Raw genomic sequence first — 19,968 nt, 5'->3', positions numbered from 1 at the left:
CATTGTCAGCTTCCATCACCTGCTCTGAAGTTTGCTTTTCACATCCTTAAACCTTTGAACAGAGAATCTGAAGAGTTCAAAACATGGGGCACTATCTTCTTTGCATTTCTTTCCTTGGCTATAACATTATTTGGTAAAATTAGAAATGGAACTTATCTTGCATATTTATGGTATGTAATACCTAATGATTTTTTGGCTATTCTAAAAGGTAATTTGAGGACACTTAACACTGTAGTGGACCAAGTCTAGAAGGTTTTGGAACTTTTCAGTGGGGTAGATGAGGTCTGTATAGAGGAGAATACTTGAGCACACATACACCCCTAGCTTCTAGGACAGGAACTCCAATATGCACATTCCTAAGATTCCTCTCTTCTTCCCTCACCCCAAGCATGATGAAATACATCCAGACTACTATAATAGTGGCCAAGCCTTAAATCCAAAAAGACTTAAGAGGGAAAACTATTTCTTGAATCATCTTGCAGCCGATAACATATGATAGGGATAGGAGGAACATTTTATTCCAGGTTTATTTTTTGCTGATAAGCTTGTAAAATATAATTCTTTTGCCTGCTTGTGTTGTCAGAAATCGGCTTTGGGATCCTTTTACTGCCAAGTGGGGGTTAAATCTGGCTACCATATAAAGGATACATTTAATACCTACTCATGTGAATGTTAACAGTCTTGTGGCACCTTTGTTTTATCAAACAGGACTATTTCTGCCTTCTCACTCTCTATATAGGAATCCTACCGAAAATTGTCTGCTATGATTGGGCATATAGCTTTTTCTTCCCCTCCTCCTGAATCTGAGGGGGGTTTCAGAGAGCCATTCAGTCTAAAGTTCAGCAGTGCTTGGAACTGGATATGTGGGTAGCAGTTATTCAGCTTTTCTCTTCTTTCCTCTTCCTACAGGGGCTTCATGCAGATAATCAGACTCACTAAAGACCTAAATGTGCTGCTGCCGGCTGTATTTGAATCAGAACAATTTTAGTATTTCTAGCATGGGGGGGGGGGAGCAAGGATACTTTTGTCCTTTTAGATGGGTACAGCAGGTAAGAGAACTATTGGTCTTCATGTCTAATAAACATACCCAAAGTCCTAGCTTGATCAGAAAGAATTTACTGACTTTCATATGGCAAGAACTGACTACCACAATGAGTGTCCTTTCAGCAGTACAAGTCTACAGCCATAACAATTCTGAGATTAAGCTCCTTGAGATGACTCCTGTTGTTGTGGACTCCAGCTAAGCATGGTAGAATGAAATATCAGGTTGAGGAAGAAGCGGTGCAAGATCATGAAGGATCAGCAAACTGCTGGTTAAAAACAAATCACAGGGGAAAGTCAATTTCTTTTCAGGAAATGAGCCACAAAATGGCTACTCGTCTCTTCTTCTCCTCAAGACAAAATGGTGTCTTGAAGTGACCTTGTAGTCACTTCTGGACCTCTAGGAACTGTGGATGCATGGGTTTTAACCCATTAGTATCCACAGATACTGGAAATGAGTGTCTGTTAGACACCCGAAGATATGTGGAACCGCCAATAGTGGTTACGCAAATCACGAGGTTCTCCTGTACTGGCATTATTTGATCTTTTCCGCCTTGATGGTTGTAATCAGAACGGCGTTCCTAGTAAACTTGCCCAGTCCTCCAGAATTCCTCCTAACTGAAGATGCCTGGAATCCTCTGTATGCAGTGTATAAACTAAACAGTGGTCCTTCTTCTATTCCATGGCATGTTATCTCTGAGATTTGGGGAAATCCCTGGATTTTCTCTACATAGGCATCAGTCTCCAGGTGATTATTGAAAGCAGTTCTGGAGACTTTAATGTGTGTTTTAAAAAACCCACACGTACATGTGTGTGTGTGTGTGTGTGTAGGGGTGACATATCCAAGTTATCAGCCCTAGTCACTAACCTAGCACAAGATTTAGAAGCTCATAATACTGTAGCATTGTTCAGCTTTAAGAGGGTATTGACCTGCCTGGTGCTTTGATTTAAGAATCTCATTGTAAGCTACTCTGAGCCTTCCAAAGGAAGAAGAGGGTAGGGTTGGAAGTATGAATAAAGTAGGAAAATTCTCTCTTCCCATATCCTCTCCTGGTACTTCCACAAGGGATGCTGGCAAGCCACATTAGAAACAAACACTTAAGTTGATTCTTCAAGGCCCTTTCCACAGTATTAAGAAGCATGCTTCTTTTTAATTGTATCCTTCTAGAGGATATGCTCTGCCCTCAGTTTTAGATTGGTGCTCAGGTTTCAAAGCAGAAATGACTACCCAGTATCTTTGAAAAGTATCATGGGAACTAAGGAAAAAATTGCTCACTCGTGACATTTTCATGATGAATCACTGATCAGTATGAAATGGGCTTGAAAAAGCTTGTCCTTGACTAATAGGGAAAGCTTCACTTTCTCCAATACGAGCCCAAATGTAAACCTGATGAAATTACAGAATCCCAAGAGTTGAACCTGTTGTGCTCCAGGTTTCCTAAGGCAGTCTGCACATGCTCTGCATAAGCACTTGGAGTCTGGTACAGCCTTGACTGGGTTCCATATTTGTGTTGATGGTTGTGGAGAAGAGACTCAAGAAACACACACCAAATTCCTCTATGCATTTATTTAAAAGAAACAGAGAACAGTGTATAATTAAAAAGCTGCTGCTGCTATTATTATTATCTATTTACACATAGTCTACTAGATGTTATTGAGTAGATTTGGTACTGTAATTATCGGGCCCTTTCCAAGGGTCTAGAATAACTAAAGAAAAATTAAAGATAATGTCGTAGTATTTGTGCTGATCCGAGTAGTGTGGCCTTCTGTAGCTGATGTGTTGTAATTTTATCGATGCCCAAGGTGTCAAGATGGTGTTCAAGTTCTTTTGGTACTGCACCAAGAGCACCAACAACTATTGGCACCACTACTGTTTTCTTTTTCCAGAGCCGCTCAATATCAGTCTGAAGGTCCTCTTTGTATTTAGTTATTTTCTCCAGTTGTCCTTTGCCAGCTCGTCTATCCCCTGGGATTGCAATATCAATGATCAGAACCCAATTCTTCTCGATGACTGTCAGATCTGGCGTATTGTGCACTAAATGCCTATCAGTTTGTATTCTAAAATCCCAAAGGATTTTTGCCGCCTCCTTTTTCTGTGACCTTCTTAATCGGATGATTCCAACAGTTCTTGCTTGCTGACAATTTGTAATTTTTGCAAAGGTTCCAGTGGATCATCGCGAAAACTTTATTGTGTCTTTCCTTATAATCAGTCTGTGCTATTTTCTTACAACAACATACAAGGTGCTCAACCGTCTCATCCGCTTCCTTGCATAACTGACACTTACTGTGTTTTATCAATTTTTGCTTTTATAACATTTGTTCTTAATTATTGTTCATGGGCTGTAAAAATGAAATCTTCTGTTTCTTTCTTCAGTGTCCCCTTCTTTAACCACTGCCATGTTGTGCTATTGTTACTTTTGATTGTATGTCATTAAAGAACTGACCATGCAATGGTTTGTTGTGCCATTTTTCTAATTGATTCCTCATCTGCTCTTTTTTGCATTCATCCTTTGATTCCTTTCTTTTTAACAGTCCTGTCCTACTCACTTCCTGTAGCATTTCTTCTTGGCTTTCATTAATGTATTCCACCAATGCTCGTTTTTCTTCTTCAACAGTCTGTCTGACTTGCAACATTCCACGTCCACCTTTGTTTCTTGGCAGGTACAGCCTATCAACATCACTTCTTTGGGTGCAAAGCATGATTGATGGTCATTATTTTCCTGGTTTTCCGATCCAGCTCATCCAATTCTGCTTGTGTCCAATCAACAGTACCTGCTGTATATCTGATTACAAGAATTGCCCATGTGTTGATTGCTTTGATAGTGTTACCACCATTAAGTTTGGACTTCAGTGTCTTTCTTACTCGCCTGATATATTCCTTACTAGCTTTGGTCTTCACTTCAGCATGCTTGATCTTGTCACTTTGGAGAATGCCCAAATACGTATAACTTTCCTCAGTAGACAGGCTCTTTATGTTGTTTTTGTTTGGCATCTCAGTTCCTTTACTAGTTGTCATTTTCCCGCAATTTACTGGCAATATAGCACATTTGTCCAGTCCAAACTCCATTGCGGTATCATGGCTATAAATTCTAACCGTATTGAGTAATGACTCAGTTTCGGATGGTGACTTTCTGTAAAGCTTTAGATCGTTTATATAAAGAAAATGGGAAAGCTTAATTGATGTTTTTCAAATTTGGTATCCATGGTTTGGTTTGTTCAAGATAATGGATAGCGGAATTAGGGAGATTACAAAAAGTAAAGGCGACAATGAGTCTCATTGAAATATTCCTCCGGATGTTAACAGTCTTCCATGTATTCATTGCCTTTTTAACTAAGTTTGTAATGTTATCATTCACTCCAATCATATCCAGGCATTTTAAAATCTAGTTATGTGGTATAGGCTTGTGCCCGAAACGTTTCGGAGGCCATTGTAAAGGCCTCCAAAATGTTTCGGCACTGGGGCAGGATTCGGTGCTTCGGCACCGGCGGGGGTACTACTTTAAGGGCGGGGGAGGGTGTACTCACCCCCCTGCCGCGTTTCCCCCGCCGGCGCTCTCCAAATTTCAAGCCCCCTGGGGCGGCGGCGTTCCCCCCGTGGGCCGGAAGTCGCGAGCGCACGTGCACCCACCCACCTGCCGTGCACGCGCACAAAGGGCGCCCGCGCGCTTGCGACGTCCGGCCACTTCCGGCTGACGGGGGGAACGGGGCAGCAGGGAGGAACGCTTCCGCCCCGAGGGACTTGAAATTTGGAGAGCGCCAGCGGGGGAGTGAGTACACCCTCCCCCACCCTTAAAGTAGTACCCCCGCCGGTGCCGAAGCCTATTCGGGCACATCCCTAATGTGGTAATGAGTCAAATGCTTTCTTATAGTCAATCCAAGCTACATTTAAATTCATCTTCCTTCGTTTACAATTTTCGAAAACCGTTTTGTCAATAAGAAGCTGATCTTTTGTATGCCTCTTGTTTTCTGACGGTTTCCCTTCTGTTCCATCGGTAACAAACTGTTACTTTCTAGGTGGTCTTGCACAGCATCTGCTACAGTTGCTGTCATGAGTTTGAATATTGTTGGAAGGCAAGTTATTGGCCTATAGTTACTTGGTACTGCACCTTTTTCATAGTCTTTCAGAAGAAGACAGGTCTTGCCAGCTGTCACCAATTCATCAAGTTCTCCACCTTCCAGTATATCATTCAGTTGCTTGGCTAATATTTTATGTAAGCTGGTCAGATGTTTGAGCCAAAAGCCATGTACTTTATTATTTCTTGTTAACACAGTCAGACAGGTGTTATTGACTGGTTTGTTTTATCCAGACATCGAGTCCTTCCCAAGGACCTGGGATGGCTGAATTTTATCATCACATTATTATTATTATTTTATTATTATTATTTCTCATCATCATCATCATCAATTATCTACCCAGAACCAGGATTGTGTGGTGGGGGAGATGAGGACAGATTAAAGTAGTAGAGTCTGTTTTGCACATCATACAAAGACAACTGCTAGGCTGTTGATGCTTTGGGCACACAGCTTCCCCAAAAAGGGGAGGCCCTCGGAAGCCTGCAGCTTGGCAAAGTGAGAAGGCTCAGCTTCTCCCTTGCTTCATTCAGGGGTTCTGTCTCTCTGGACCTCTACTTTTCCAGTGCTCTCCTGTTTTGAACCCCTCTTCTATGTTGTATATCAAAGTCTATAACCACACAGAGGCCTTCCTGCTGCTAGCTCCAGTGTGTCACACAAGCCATTGTCCTTGAGCAGAAAACATCAGCAGGCATGCTTCTGTGACGGAGATGCACTCTTACGCTGAAGACATGTTGACTTTCAATGTGTTAGATGTGAAAATACAGCTGCTTTTTTAATTGAATGCAAGATGACATATTGTGAGCCATGAGTGACATTCACATGGACACTGTTCCAAATAATTTCCAGAATTCCAATTTTTGTAATGATTGCATGTAATTTGTACTTTGAATATATGAAACTACCTTATACCAAATCAGAACGTTAGTCAGTCTATCCTGTACTATACTGGATTTACAAACCTTCAAGGAGAGCTCTATCCCAGTCTTGCTCTTTGTGGTCCTCCTAACTAAAGAAATCTGAGATCTTCTGTATGCAGAGCATGCACCCTACAACTAAGCTATGGTCCCTCTTCTATCACCACAAACCAGCGTGGTGTAGTGGTTAGAGTGTTGGACTAGGACCAGGGAGACCCGAGTTCAAATCCCCATTCAGCCATGATACTTGCTGGGTGACTCTGGGCCGGTCACTTCTCTCTCAGCCTAACCTGCTTCACAGGGTTGTTGTGAGGAGAAACCCAAGTATGCAATACACTGCACTGGGGGCTCCTTGGAGGAAGAGCGGGATATAAAATGTTTTTTTAAAAAAATTATCAGCAACTTGGGGCAATTCCCTGGATTTTCCAATGCCAAAAGATCAAATAAATAATGCATCCAGATTACAATGGAATGCTTATTCATAAATATTAAACTTTGTAGGTATAGGGACATGCAGGATACGAATTGTATTGCTTTGTGTCCTGTAATACCAAGTAAATGCTGTTGTCACCCTAGGGAAGATACAAAGACATTGTAACTGTAATACTGAACTGGTGTCACTCTTCATTATATTTCTTGAAGGTCAAACAGGTCCAAAATATCTACTGTAATTTGTTTAGTCAGATTACTGTAGAGAGCCATCTGTAGATCTGTTCATTGCTCTTTAATTCAGGTGAGCAGCTGGAGGGGTTGCAGATGGTGCTGAAAAATATGCTGTCCTGATCTACTAATTAAATGTTTTTTATTTCCTTTTTTCATATAGGATGTAGTGGTTGACTCTGAAGGTAATCTGTTTCATAGCCAAGCTGAATCTCAACCTACACATTTTGAGCTTGTGTTTTAAGTTCTGTGTAGAATTTAGCTGAGACAGTTCAGTACTTCAGCTTGGTCATGCTTCAACACTTTTATAGCAAAGATTGTTGAGCTTTATATTTTTGCCTGGAGCAGATGAAATAGTTGTGAGATATTTCTCAAGTGTTTGAACTATGCCAGAGAACTTCTGTGTTTGATAAGGCCAGTTAGCATAGTGCATTAAAACTATCTATTTCCACTGTTATAGTTCTCCATGGAAAACTTTGAATTTCTAAAAATACTAATTTTATGAAACAATGCAATATAGTGAAGGGATACCAATACAATATTGGACATTTTTTTAAGTATTTATAAATGCAACGTGCCCTAGCAAAACTTAAGGGTGTGTATTGACTTGTAAACTGGGGGGGGGGGGGTAAAATAAAACCAAAATAGACAAACTTAGTCAAAACAGACAAGTTATAAATTGATTTGATTTTGCCTTGACTTGCACAGCCAAAGCTACTTTTGCTTTATTCAAACTAACTTTCCTGAGATTCTGCCACAGAATCATCTATATTCGTGGCTATTCAGGTTGACTACTTTCATATGCATGCTCTTGTTAAAGTTCACCAAATAAGACTTTACAGAACATTCATACAGTTAAACAGTTGTGAAAAATAAACAAACACTAGCAGAGAGGGAAATCTGTGCAACATTTAGTTGCAAACTATGCAACAGGGGATCTACTCAGGTGAGTTTTAGTTCCAGTTTTCAGAACAATGGAATGCATCAGTATTAAAGGTGTTCTTCATTCCCCTGACAACTGTCCCTTGCTCTTTGTTGGCTTCACATTGCTTGAATATAATGCAATACAGATTATCGCGCTTGTTGCCTGGCTGGTGGTGGGAGGCTTCTGCTCAAGATATCCAAATTTCAGCAGAAGTAGCAAATGGCCTGTTGTGTGAGCTGTGGGTTTGGAGGTCTGTTGCATTCACACAGCTTTAATGCATTTTAAAATACCAAAGAGAAGAACAGCCGAGGATGGGAGCAGCATGTTCGTTGAGCCCAAGCTGTAAAAGATATTGGAGGGGAAATGGACAGGAGGCATGTTGGGCTAGAGAATTATCCCAGACCGAGTGTTAAAGGATTTTCCTTGTCTGCCTTGGTGAAGCAGTCTAGAATACTAAAGCTGCAATCCTGTGCACATTTGCCTAGAAGTACATATTGCACACAGTAGTGTTTAGAAGTAAATATGCTTAGGATTGTGCTGTAAGCCCGTGCTGTTCGGAGAACCTAAGGAGGCATGGACAGCTGCTAGGGGGAGCCTGAATTCTCCTTCCCTTTCACCCCTTCTCCTATCTCAGCTGCCTGTCTTCTAGTCTTTTTGCATACCAAATCAGAGGAGCAAAGTCTTGGACTAGTTGGTGATAGATCACTAAGCGCAGCTATTGAGGGCTGTTGGCACAAAGACAAAAAATGGTTGTTGGAACCCTTGCTTGTATCGATTGGGGTTGGGTATCAGTGGATGTAAATCCTCGTCATATGGCAGTGTCAGAGATATGTGTATTTTAAGTTGCATTAGAAGTAATCCATAGCCATTAAATGTCTTAGGTTGTATTTTGCACTTACATTATAGGAATCTGCTGGTCCACATGGCCATGCCCTCTTTTCCTTTGCACTCATGACAACTCTGAGCATCACAAGTTAAGCTGCCCTTAATTTGCCTTATTGATATTTGGGCAGCGATTTATTTTTTTTTTTTTTAATCCATGTGTGTTAAGTGAGCACTTAACAGTGACTAGGCTTGAAATCCTTTCCTATATCTGTGGGCAAGGCTTAAAACATCAAGCAGAGTCCACCAGATTTTGTTTGTAGCAAAAGAGACTGCTAAAATCTGGGCAGAGCAGTGGAAGAAGTCAGGCTGCAGCCAAACAGACTTTGAAGCTGCTTAGTTTAGGTGGAAATGGGTTTAATGTACAAAGTGCTGTCAAGAAAAATCCAAAGGATGAACATGGGAGTCTAGAATAGACACTGCTAATCCAGAAGTCTCTGGCATATACACGGGCCTAGTTTGAGGAAGTGATGTGAGGAAAATTTGGCAGGGTGGGGAGGCCCAAAATAGGGAAAAACTTGCTTTCATTTCAGAATAGTATTAAAATACAATGGTATTTAAAAAGAATAGTATTAAAAATACTTTTTAAAGCAGTGTGTTTAAAAATACTCATAGAACCAATTTACTCTGTAGATCTTACATCTAAAAGTCAAAGATAATAATAGCATTGCTACTACATCTGAATGGATTCATAGACAAGCAAAACACTTGGGACTTCATGCTAGGAAAACTACTTCCCAATGTTGCAGAATATTAGAACCTTTTGAGTGTCTTGCAGGAGTGCAATCCTCTAAAGCGTATTGTACTTGGAAATGTAAGTCTCACTCTTATAATTTAGTGATACAATTTCTATCCCACCTTGCCCCGTAAAATGGTTTCAGTTCACTTATAGCACTGTATTTTGCTGTAAGACGCTCCCTCCTACAGAACTGCTTAAATAGGAACAAATATACATGTATAATATTTCTAAAGACTGACAGGGAAGTGTGCTTTTTTCCATATCTCTTATCTATAATAAATGTTTCTGTAGCCTTCTTACATGTTGTTTTGCTATTACAAAAGCCCTGTAAGGTAAGTAGTATTCTCGTATTGTAGCTGGGAAGCTGAGGCGGAGAGCACCTAGTGAGTCCATGAAGAGGTGAGATTTTGTATTGGGTTAGCTCAGTGTCTTAGCCACTATAAAGCAGCTCTCAACAAACTCTTTCTCATCTGGAGGGTTAAGAAAGTAGAACCAGTGAAGTCTGTTGGCTCTACTGATACTGTCCTCCTAAATTAAGTGGTGGAAGAACAAGGTCTTAATATGAGATCAAGATAGGCCTTACTACTATCTGCCAACAATATGTAATTTAAAAATGTTTTTGGATTCTTTCCATTTATAGAAATATAGATTCGCAGTATAAAATCAAAAAATTATGTACCAAGTTTTGAGTAATTTAAATGTAATCTAGATGTGTCGTCAAATGTTAGGTTAAATGTTTGTATAAATTTGTACATAGATACCTGTTAAGTTTCAAATAGAAAAATGACCAAAAAAAAAATGTTCTAGCACTTACCATGGTTATGTAGTGGCAGTGATTCTAGTTTTAATGTAACTGCCTTCTAAGTAAATTTCATGACAGTGAGTAGCTGGTTTGTTTTTTTTAAGAGAGAGTTTGTGTAGACATTACCTTCGTAAGAATCTTATCAATGACACAAAATTAGGGGTAGTTGCTTTTTCACCTCACCTTTTTAAACTGTGTTTTCTTTCAGACCAGTGCACTGTTACTCGGACATACTTATTCCTTCACAAATTTTGGTTCTTCAGTGCTGCATATTACTTTGGAAACTGGGCTTTTATTGCAGTAAGTAAGCTTATTTGGAGGTCCCTATAAATCCACCTGAGTGGTTTATGTAATATGTAAAACTTTATTTCGGTCGTAGACCAGCAACCTGAGTGGTTTAATATATAGGGGGGTGTCCGAACCGGTCTGGAGGCCATTCTAAAGGCCTCCGAACTGTCTGGACCGGTTCGGACCTGGCCGGTTCGGGTCCGGGTGGGGGGTCTTCCTTTAAGGGTGGGGAGGGCTTACTTATCCCTCCCGCCTCTTTGCCCCCTCCAGCGCCTGTATTTTACTGTGTAATTGGGGTGCTGGAAACCAGCCGCCCCCGCCGCCCCCCCCGCGAGCGGATTAGGGCCAAAAGTAAACTACTGCCGCCGTCGCCCGCTCTCCCTCCCTCCCAGCCGCCCGCCCGAGTCCTCACCACATGTTTTTCCAAAAAAGAGAGGCGCTCACGAACAGAGCTCCTCTCTCGGCAAAGTCTCGGCTCCAACTTGGGCCTTGGGTGCGCGCGCGCGCCGCAAAGGATGACTGGGAGTTCCGCCGGAGGCCCGGTCTACCCGCCAGCAGGGGAAGAGGCCGGGTAGACCAGGCCTCCGGCGATGTGGTGAGGACTCGGGCGGGCGGCTGGGAGGGAGGGAGGGAGAGCGGGCGACGGCGGCAGTAGTTTACTTTTGGCCCTAATCCGCTCGCGGGGGGGCGGGGGGGCTGGTTTCCAGCGCCCCAATTAGTAAGCCCTCCCCTCCCTAAAAGAAAGGCCCCCCTTCGGTGCCGGTCCGGACTGCTACGGACCAGGCACATCCCTATTAATATAATGGCAGTTACATTATTTGCATCACAACAGTGTTGCCTCACTCTAAATCTGTTATTTCATAGTCTTCCCAAGTGATCAATAACACATTATGCTGATTTTAAATCTGCAGGTCTTTTTAATTGGGTTAATTGTGTCATGCTGCAAAGGGAAAAAATCTGTCATAGAAGGTGAAGTGGATGAAGATGATTCAGATACCAGTGATGATGAACCATCGCTCTATTATGGTTGAAAGCCCTTGGTCCTGAAGGTTGAAGCATGCAGCATAAAACTGTGAAAATTGTCATTTTGATTTGAACTTTTCTCTGCCCTTGAAAGAAGTTCACACTTTTGCCAATGTTAATATGAGGGACAGGTGATACAGCACAGAATTGGGAAATGGGATCTTTTGAGTGTATTATTGTATTATAGCAAATGTACATATATAGCTACAAAAGAGCTGATTTTTATGAAGGAATGATTAAAAAGTATTATTTTTTTGAGTATATCCTCCTGATATTGTAGCGTGTTCTTTAATTTAGTTGGCTTTTTGTTGCTAGTCTTCTTTAGTTTTACTTTAAGTCTCATTTACTTCGACATGGTTGAAATACGTATATTCAAACTGATTAATGTATAGAAATCTAAATTATTAAAGTTGCCGATACCTGTTAATATACACCTAAAATGCGCATGACAGTAACTTTAGTGACTGCTGGGTTCCCAGAAATGTTGGATTACTTTTGATGATTTCAGTGAGTAACTAAGTAAAAACAGTAGGCCTTTTCAGGCAGTTTCTCGCCATCTCGTGACTGAGGGCAGGTTCAGGTGTTACCTCAGCATGTCCTGCCCTCTGGGAACCTGACATCAATAAGTGAAACTTCAAGCCAATGACAGAGCTTGGGTTCCTTGAGGGGAGTAGGGCAGGATATGCCGAGGTTGGCTTTTTTGTCCAAACCCACCAATCTCAGTATATCAGAACCCACAACTGCAGTAGAGGCTTGCAGTGGGGAGCACACGATGTGGCGGTGGCAACCTCAGATGCCGCTCTTACATCTCAAACCTCTCTGAATTGTAGGTCTAAGGGTCGCTCACTCCTGCTCCCTCCTTAAGCCATGTATACAATAGAATTGCTCTTGAAAGCATCTATTTTTAATACAAAGCCTCCTCTAACCCTTGTATTGCAATCCTACATTCAGAGAAAACATGGCATTGCCTAAACTGTTGAAATTTGGTATTATCATTTTGTTCCACATTTATAATTAAATATAATGCATAATTTAAAATCATGCCAATTTTTTTCCTGTATCATTTGTAAAATAAACTTAATCAGAATCTTGGCTACAGTTACTTTGTGTTGAGATTTTTAGACTTCTTAAACAAGAACTTAAATTCTTGTTTGATTTAAACAATTTAAAACATCTAATTTTCAACTTTTTTGGAAAAAAAGTTTGAAACTTTTTTGAATCAAAAACAAGCTATTTAATCTTCACTGTTCATTGACTTATTATTCCTTAAAAATTTAAATGTATAGTTAACAAAACACTTGTGAATGAATATTTCCATATTGCAGCTATTGTGTGTATGTAGCTCCATGAAATACTTCTGCCATAGTTTTGGCTGGACATTGCATTTTTAATTATCCTAAATAATGCAAGCATAACAGCATTTGTGCACACAATCCTCCCTGCTCTCTCCTCCTAGGGCAGATCCCTCAGTACCCTAGAAAGCTACTCCTGGGGATCAGGAGACACTTGGGAACAGTGTAGGATAAAGCTTGGGTGACTGCAGTGGATGCAGACACTTTCCATGAGCAGATCTCTGCCCACAAAGGTACTTCCATAGGGCTTCTGGGTATTTCCACTACATCCTCCCCTTACCGCATCCCACACTTTCCTATGTAACCCTTGGGGACATATTCCTGGAAGGTAAAAAGCACTTATGGACCTAGAGGAAACTGGCAAAAATTGTTCTCTTTCCCCTTGCATGTGTGCACCACTACTCTGGAAAACTGACTGAGTTAAGAGCAGCCTCTCCTTACATGGGGAGGCTCCTGCTGTATCCTCTGAATGCTGCTCTGTGTATCAGCCACTGTGTATTTGTTTTCTAATGGTCTTCAAACCTGGTAAAAAGCCAGGTTTAGTTGTTTGTTGGAGGCGCACAAAGGTTTCATCCTGCTTCTAATTTTAATGCTTCTCAGCGCCTTCCTTGTTTCAGTCTCTGTGCCCAATACAGCCTTCAATTTTCTAAGTAGCATGTGTTTAAGAGCAGAAACAATGCAAAGGACCAGCATTAATGGCTTTTTGTTTTTTAATTTCCTTGCTTATAAGTGGGCTTCAGTATTTCTTTGTTTTTATGTCATGATACAGGGAACTTTTCGGCTGTAGTGCCCCTGAAATTGCCCTAAGTTCCTACAATTGCCCTACATTTCAGTGGATACAACATGAAAACATGTTGATTAGGCATACTCGGCCAATATGTCACTGATGAATGCCAGACTTTGGGAGATTGAATAAAGTCTTTTCATTTGAATTTTTTCTCCATAATTGCCTTGGAGTGGCAAAACACAACTTGCACAAAGCCTTTTTAAGCCTATACATGTTATGTACAGCTTTCAATTTCATTAGTTTTTGCTCACAATGGAGTATCTTCTTTGTGGCACCAGTGACCCTGTGCTAGGGTTATGTAATATATCATTTTTGAAAGAAGTGGATTCTGTAAGAAACTTGCATAATGATACATGGAACAAATGTCTTCAATTGACTCCATCATTCCATAAAACAGTGAGCACAGACTTTCCTATCCCAAGGACTGGATGTAGAGTTGGATCCAAAGAAGCACAAGTGGAATTCTGAAGTCCCAGCCACACTTGCAGGATAAAGTGACAAAGAATATAAAATATTGAAAGACTGAAGCACATTCAAACTCTGTATTGAAGTAATAGCAAGCGAGGAATTTATTTGTGAGTTGCCATTCCGTTATATTTTAAATGTAGCAATAAATTGTTTGCATATCTCTTTAAGGATTGATTGATTTATGCCCATGTTCTACTGTGATCTTTTGCACTGGAATCAACACTTTTCAACAAGTTTTCAAAGCAGTTTACATAGAATAAGATAATACCTGTCAAAGAGCTCCAATCATAAAAACACACACAAAACTGACACCAACCACCACCACCGGAAATACATTATGCTGGGGTTGAATAGGGACCCTGTTAAACATAAGAGAACCACCACTTTAAAAGCTTCCTCTTTGCCCACTTTTAAAGCAGCTTTCTTTAGCATGACCTTGTGAGTTATTGGCCCAAACCACATGATGTGTTCATTCATGTGTTTCCAAGAGTTGAGGAGTAGAAGCCATGGAAAAGCCACTCTCACACTGCTGTCAGTAATTGACCATTGGCCAAATGCTTCAGCTACTGAGGATTGCTTGAGTTCAAAAGCTGCTTTTCCTCACAGGAAACTGTTTGATATTTGACAGCAGTTGTGAACAACTTGCGTACCAATAGCCACACTAATGCTGTGCAGGCAGGGCCCCAGAAACCATATATGCAGTGACTGCATGCCTGCTTCTGAAACTTGGGCACACAAGAGTGAGGCTTACTCCAGACTCCCCTTCCTCTGGAAGCACTCTGTGCAAGGTGAAAATAGGTCCCTGAGGGTTGTGCAGTCCTCAAGGATCTATTTGCACATTTTACAGAACACTTTTAGGGAAAGGGAAGATCGGTAAAAATTACACACCACCTCACGCTCAAGCATCTTTGCTTCAGAAGTGGGCATTGGGCCATTGTATGCATGCTTTGGGGGTTTTCACATGCACAGCATTAGTGTGGATGTTGGCCAGTGTTCATAAGTGGCTTGCTGACTGGCTGGATTCTCAGGTTTTGAACTTCTTGACTTAAAATTTTGTTACTTGTCATGGTTGCAGATTTGTGTCTGAAAACAGCCTGCCCCCCACCCCAAACCCTAAAGAATCTAACAAGCAAAAATTCATAGTCTTCAGATTCTCCATTATCTGTTACCCATTGCATCAAACCTTTCAAATACTGACTTGTCCTAGGATAAGAATATTGTAGAACAAGTGCAGTATGTTGTGCAATTGCAGCAGTTTGCCTGCTATATTATTTAGCAAACTCTTGTGCAACTTTTGTATTTAGTATGCATCCAAGACACATAAAGTAGTTACCAATTTCTAGCGAAGGTATTGTGCATGGTAAGTCTACTCAAATACTTGTTGCCTCTTGTACCTGCCAAGACCTTTTTGGAATAACAGCAAATTTGATCATTAAATCTTATAAATGCTCAAAGTCTGTCTACTATATCCATAGAGTGCCAGTTGCTCTCCCCCTGCTAAATAAAGAGAATCACCACTTCTAAAAAGGTAAAATAGTGATGTAACTGTACATTTGTCTTGAGTTCTGGAAAAGGTGATTTTAAAATGTTTCTCATTCTGATGCAGGCAATTGACTAGATTAAGCTGTCTAGTTTTTCAGTTTAATTTCATAGCCCCCTTTTATTCCCCAGATTATTTCTAGTCTTGGAATTATCCCTGAAATGATTTTCGCACCCTGCAGTCAAAACACATGACAAGACTGAATTAGGTCAAGGATGTGGGGATGAAAAGCTGCCCTGAATGTTTTGCTATCTTCTGTCACTTTTTTTAGTACATGTGTCACAGCAATCCCCCTGCTATATTGGAATGATCTTAGAACCATTTTTTGTCTTTGTCTTTTTTGCTAAGACAGGTGGTAAAGAATTTCACTGCAGTTAACTATAAATGCCATAATAAGGAAGAATACTGTCTTGAATAGCATGATAGAGGTATAAAGCTGGGCTGGGTGGAAAAGATCTTAAACTACTCGAAGGTAAAATTTGCAATATGTCTTATTTAAAGAAGCTAGAGAAGGCTTGATCATTTGAGGTATATCATTTAGAAGTATTGGGCTTTAAAAGATGTTTGTTCCATTGTCAGAAAAGCTGTTGCTTATAGATTAATCATAGTTTCAATAGTCTTTGACATTGTGTCAAGGTTTACTATCCCCCCCCCCCATGTAGTGGTTAGAGCGTTGGATGAGGACCAGAGTGAGGTATAAATGTAAAACTAAAGGATAGTGTGCAAGTGCTTAGAAATTGTACTAATCAATGTGCATTGGCCCCTTAGTGCATCACTCCTGTCCAATATGAATTATTCATAGGAATAATTCCTGCTAAGTAGACTCTGTGTGGCCAGGTTTTGATCTAACAATGTGTTCAAAATACTGGCTGACGTCTCCCCCCGCTTAAATGTTATGAACACACAGACTGGATGACTCTTAGAGGTTACTGCAATGCAGTTTTATTGCACTGGTTCATAAATAAGTTGAATATATCCTTGACAAAGATGATCTTTAAATGCACTGGGAACACCAATCCTACCTACCTCCACTCGCTCTCTTGCGCTCTCTCTCTCTCTCTCTCTCTCTCGTGCTCTCTTTCTCTCGTTGTCAGCTTTTTAAAGGTTACTCCGGCCATGGGGGATTTATTTAGGTGCTTATATCCCACACTTTCAGTATAGCAAGTGGTCACAGTGACCACAAGAAGAAGTTAAAAAAATAACGGTACAGTACTACCACAGAATTAGGTAACTGCTAAAAGCATCAAAATAAAATGTCAAGAGACTGAGTTGTCTCGTCAGTGCTTAAAAATCAGTGCCTGCTGCTGAAAAGATGTGAGTAGGCACAGGCAAGTCTCCCTGGTGAGAGCATTCTGCAATTGGAGCATTGCAGCCCAAAGCGCCCCCCCCCCCATGAGTGCCACCCACTTAACTTCTGACTAAGATCTTGGTGCAGGGGAAGCTACATGTGGCAGATGGTGTACTTCAGGTACTTGGGTTCATCTATAAAGAGCTTTAAAAGTAAGCACTAGCTATGTGAAGTGTGATCAGAAATCAGTTTCAAAATGGCATGATGTCATGATCACCCATGTGATCAGCCCCGGCACACATGATTGGGTCAGTATTAACACTGCCTCTGACTGCATGGTTGCTGCTCCCAGAAAAGTTGCTCCTATATGGGAATAAAGTTTTCTCCTTGGTCTCCAAATGTTGAAAACTACTTCATTTCCTCTGATAAACAGCCAGGGAGTTATCTGAATATTCCAAGTACTATGCAGTCACTTCAGATTCTCCAAGGCTGTATTTTGTGCTTAGCATTTTTGTGATGTGTCTAGTCTTGGAGAACCATCAGTTTCATTCTTTAAAGCGGTGGCGTGGGGGGGGACGGACTCTTAACTAGTTTTATTTCCCTTCTGCTAAGCCACTTTTATACATCAAAAGCTAGTGGAGATGGTCGGAGCAGGGAAGCATATCTGCAGTTCAGTTTGACCAGATGTAAATTCATGAGCAGGATGCGAATATTTCCTGTCTTGTCTTTCAGTCATACACAGAAATCCACACTTTAGCTTGAATGTAGTACAGTATTGGATTGGGCTAGGTGTAAAACCATTTTACATTAGTGGTACCGGTGTGGTGCTAGAGTCTTATAGCTGAATTAGGTACCTGGGGGGTGGGGAAAATAACCCACTTGCATACCATAATGTTTACATAAGCAATGGCTGGGCCCCTAGGAGCTTGTATGGTCTGTAAATATGCCATCAGGATAAAACACATGGCTGGAATCTTAAAACTACCTGGTCTAGTGTGGGAGCAACCACAGAAAGCACATGTAAGGGGGTCTTACATGGTTCTGTCTTAATATAGAATGGGCGGAAGCCAATAACTGGAACTAAGGAAACATAGCACTTCCAAAAAGCTGTTGGGAAGCACCGTATGCCTCTTGGTTAGCCATGTGCTGAGGCATAAAGACTTGCTTCAAAATATATAACCACATTATACTTCTCTATGTGGCTTTTTTGTTTATTTAGATCACCATGCAGGAAACAATCACCTGGCAAATAAGAATGTACACCTTCTAAAACAATCAATTAGCCATTAACTACAATGTTAAGTCAAGCTTCTCTAAATGGCTTTGGGAGGAGGATTAAAACCAGTAACAATTGTATTATTTTTAGCAGGCATAGCCCCCACTGCTGCTGCTCTTACTGCCTTCATGGGAAAAGGAACAAGGAGGTATTGAATAGAAATGACTGAAAAATGACAGGCAAACAAAAATAAATTAGAACAGAAAAAATAAGACTCAGGAGACTCCCCTATCAGTTACTGTGACACAAAATCATTAATGGAAATCTTCTGATGTGGAGCAAGCATTTTCTTTAAAAGAAAAAGGGCGGGGGACCCAACCCACCTGAGGAATTCAGATAAATTAAGGTGCGATGAGACATACTGGGGGGGGAAAATCAAGCTTCCTAGGGCTTGGGGTCAATAACTCTGCTTCTCCCTCAGAAGAGGGCAGTATCCGTGATGCTGGGTTGCCACCCACTTCCTGCTCCCAGACAGGGCCAATTCAAAAGATCTCCTCTTAGGGGGCATGGCAACCCCCGAGTCTCCAGTTCTTTGCCCTGTCTGCTCCTAACAGGACGCACCTCTACCAAGGCCTCCATGCCACGTGGTCTTCTACTTCTTCCTGCCCCTCCCCCTCTCTGGGCATTCCAGCAAGCAATTCCCCGGGGAGAGGGGCAAAGCAGCACAGCTCCTCTGCCGCAGCTCACAGCGCTTGCCGATGGCAGCGGAGCTCTCTCGTGGCGAGAGGGAGGTCTCTCCCTCCCTCTCAGAGGACCCTCTGGCACACTCCCTCTGCCAGGCTGAGTGGGCGATGGCAACCGCTCCTGCGCCTGATGCTTGGCAGCCTGCTAGGACAACCAGGGCCGCAAGCAAGGCAAAAAAGTAGAAGCAAGGCGGCAGCGGGAAAGGAAAGAAGAGCGGCGGCAGTCCCACCTCAGGGACGGGTGAGTCAGCTGGCACTTTGGCTCCGGTGGGACCCTGGAGGGTGGAGACCCACCGGAGGACCTGTGGGTGGATTTTGAAGCGGGCGCTCTTCCCGGGCTTCCCCCAGACAAGCGGCCCTGTGCCTTTCAGGTGTCTTCTCTCTTGGAGCCCGAGGCAGGAGAGGAGGAGGTTCTCCCGGCCTTTCCGGCCCTTCTGCACCATGAGCTGCGGAAGCTCCCATGGCCTCCCGCCTCGGCCGCGGTTCACACCCCAGCTTCCCCAGCCAGCCAGGCAACCGTTTCGCCTGTGACAGCCTCCTCAGGCACCCTCCACAAGGTGGTGGCCATCTTAGGTGACCCCAACATGGTGGCAGCCACTACAAGACCCTCAGCGGGCGCTAGGTCTCCAGAGACCCACACATGCCCCTGAGACCTGGATCCACCTGTTCTGTCACCCTGCCACCAGCCCAGCTCCCCCAGGGACCTCTTTGAGGACCCCAAGGACTCCCGATTCCAAGTGGGAGGAAGGCGAGCTCTCGGGGGACGAGGGGGGGCAATCGCCACTCAGCAGCCTCAATATCGCCCGTTTATACAGGCCGATTTCCCCATCCTCCTCCACAAGGTCTGCAAAAGCCCTCAGACCTGAGAGAGACCCACTGGTTCTTCCCTCATTAAAACAACCGGAGGTGGCTGTTCCCTGCCCTCAGCTGTTCTTGGATCTTTTCCAGAGCGAGTGGGACAAGCCTAGCGAATGCAAAGGGCCCCCGCAGGCCGTGCGCCGCCTTTACACCTCATCCAGAGTTTTAATAGAAAAACTCCAGGTGCCACTGGTGGACGCAGAGGTGGCCGCCCTGGTGACAGGGGCAGTGCTGACCAAGGACGGAGACGAAGTCCTAAGAAACCTGGACGACAAAAAATGCGATGCTGCCCTACGCAGGTCACATGAAGCGTCGGCCCTTTCAATTAGGGCCTCTACAGCCAACTCCATATTCACCAGAGCGGCGGT

At 42.4% G+C, this 19,968-nt stretch overlaps 1 protein-coding gene and 1 non-coding gene across 4 annotated transcripts in view; both read left to right on the top strand.

The window, feature by feature from the left end:
• Positions 1–14,122, top strand: part of LMBRD1 (LMBR1 domain containing 1) — a 100,946-nt gene extending 86,824 nt beyond the window's left edge. For all 3 annotated transcript variants that reach the window (XM_053286735.1, XM_053286734.1, XM_053286736.1), the window contains exons 15-16: positions 10,246–10,337; positions 11,237–14,122. In XM_053286735.1, coding sequence (XP_053142710.1) covers positions 10,246–10,337; positions 11,237–11,356 — 212 coding nt within the window. In that variant the 3' untranslated portion in view covers positions 11,357–14,122. The remainder of the gene's footprint in view (positions 1–10,245; positions 10,338–11,236) is intronic.
• Positions 9,706–9,836, top strand: LOC128341382 (small Cajal body-specific RNA 15). The gene has a single exon (XR_008314387.1). It is a non-coding gene; the product is annotated as a small Cajal body-specific RNA 15 (non-coding RNA).
• Positions 14,123–19,968: the final 5,846 nt, after the last annotated feature.

The sequence above is a fragment of the Hemicordylus capensis genome, chromosome 1 (genome assembly GCF_027244095.1).
Source record: "Hemicordylus capensis ecotype Gifberg chromosome 1, rHemCap1.1.pri, whole genome shotgun sequence".
In the NCBI taxonomy this organism is placed as follows: Eukaryota; Metazoa; Chordata; class Lepidosauria; order Squamata; family Cordylidae; genus Hemicordylus; species Hemicordylus capensis.
Note: the sequence above shows the minus strand (reverse complement) of the source record. Positions and strands in the feature narration are given on the sequence as shown.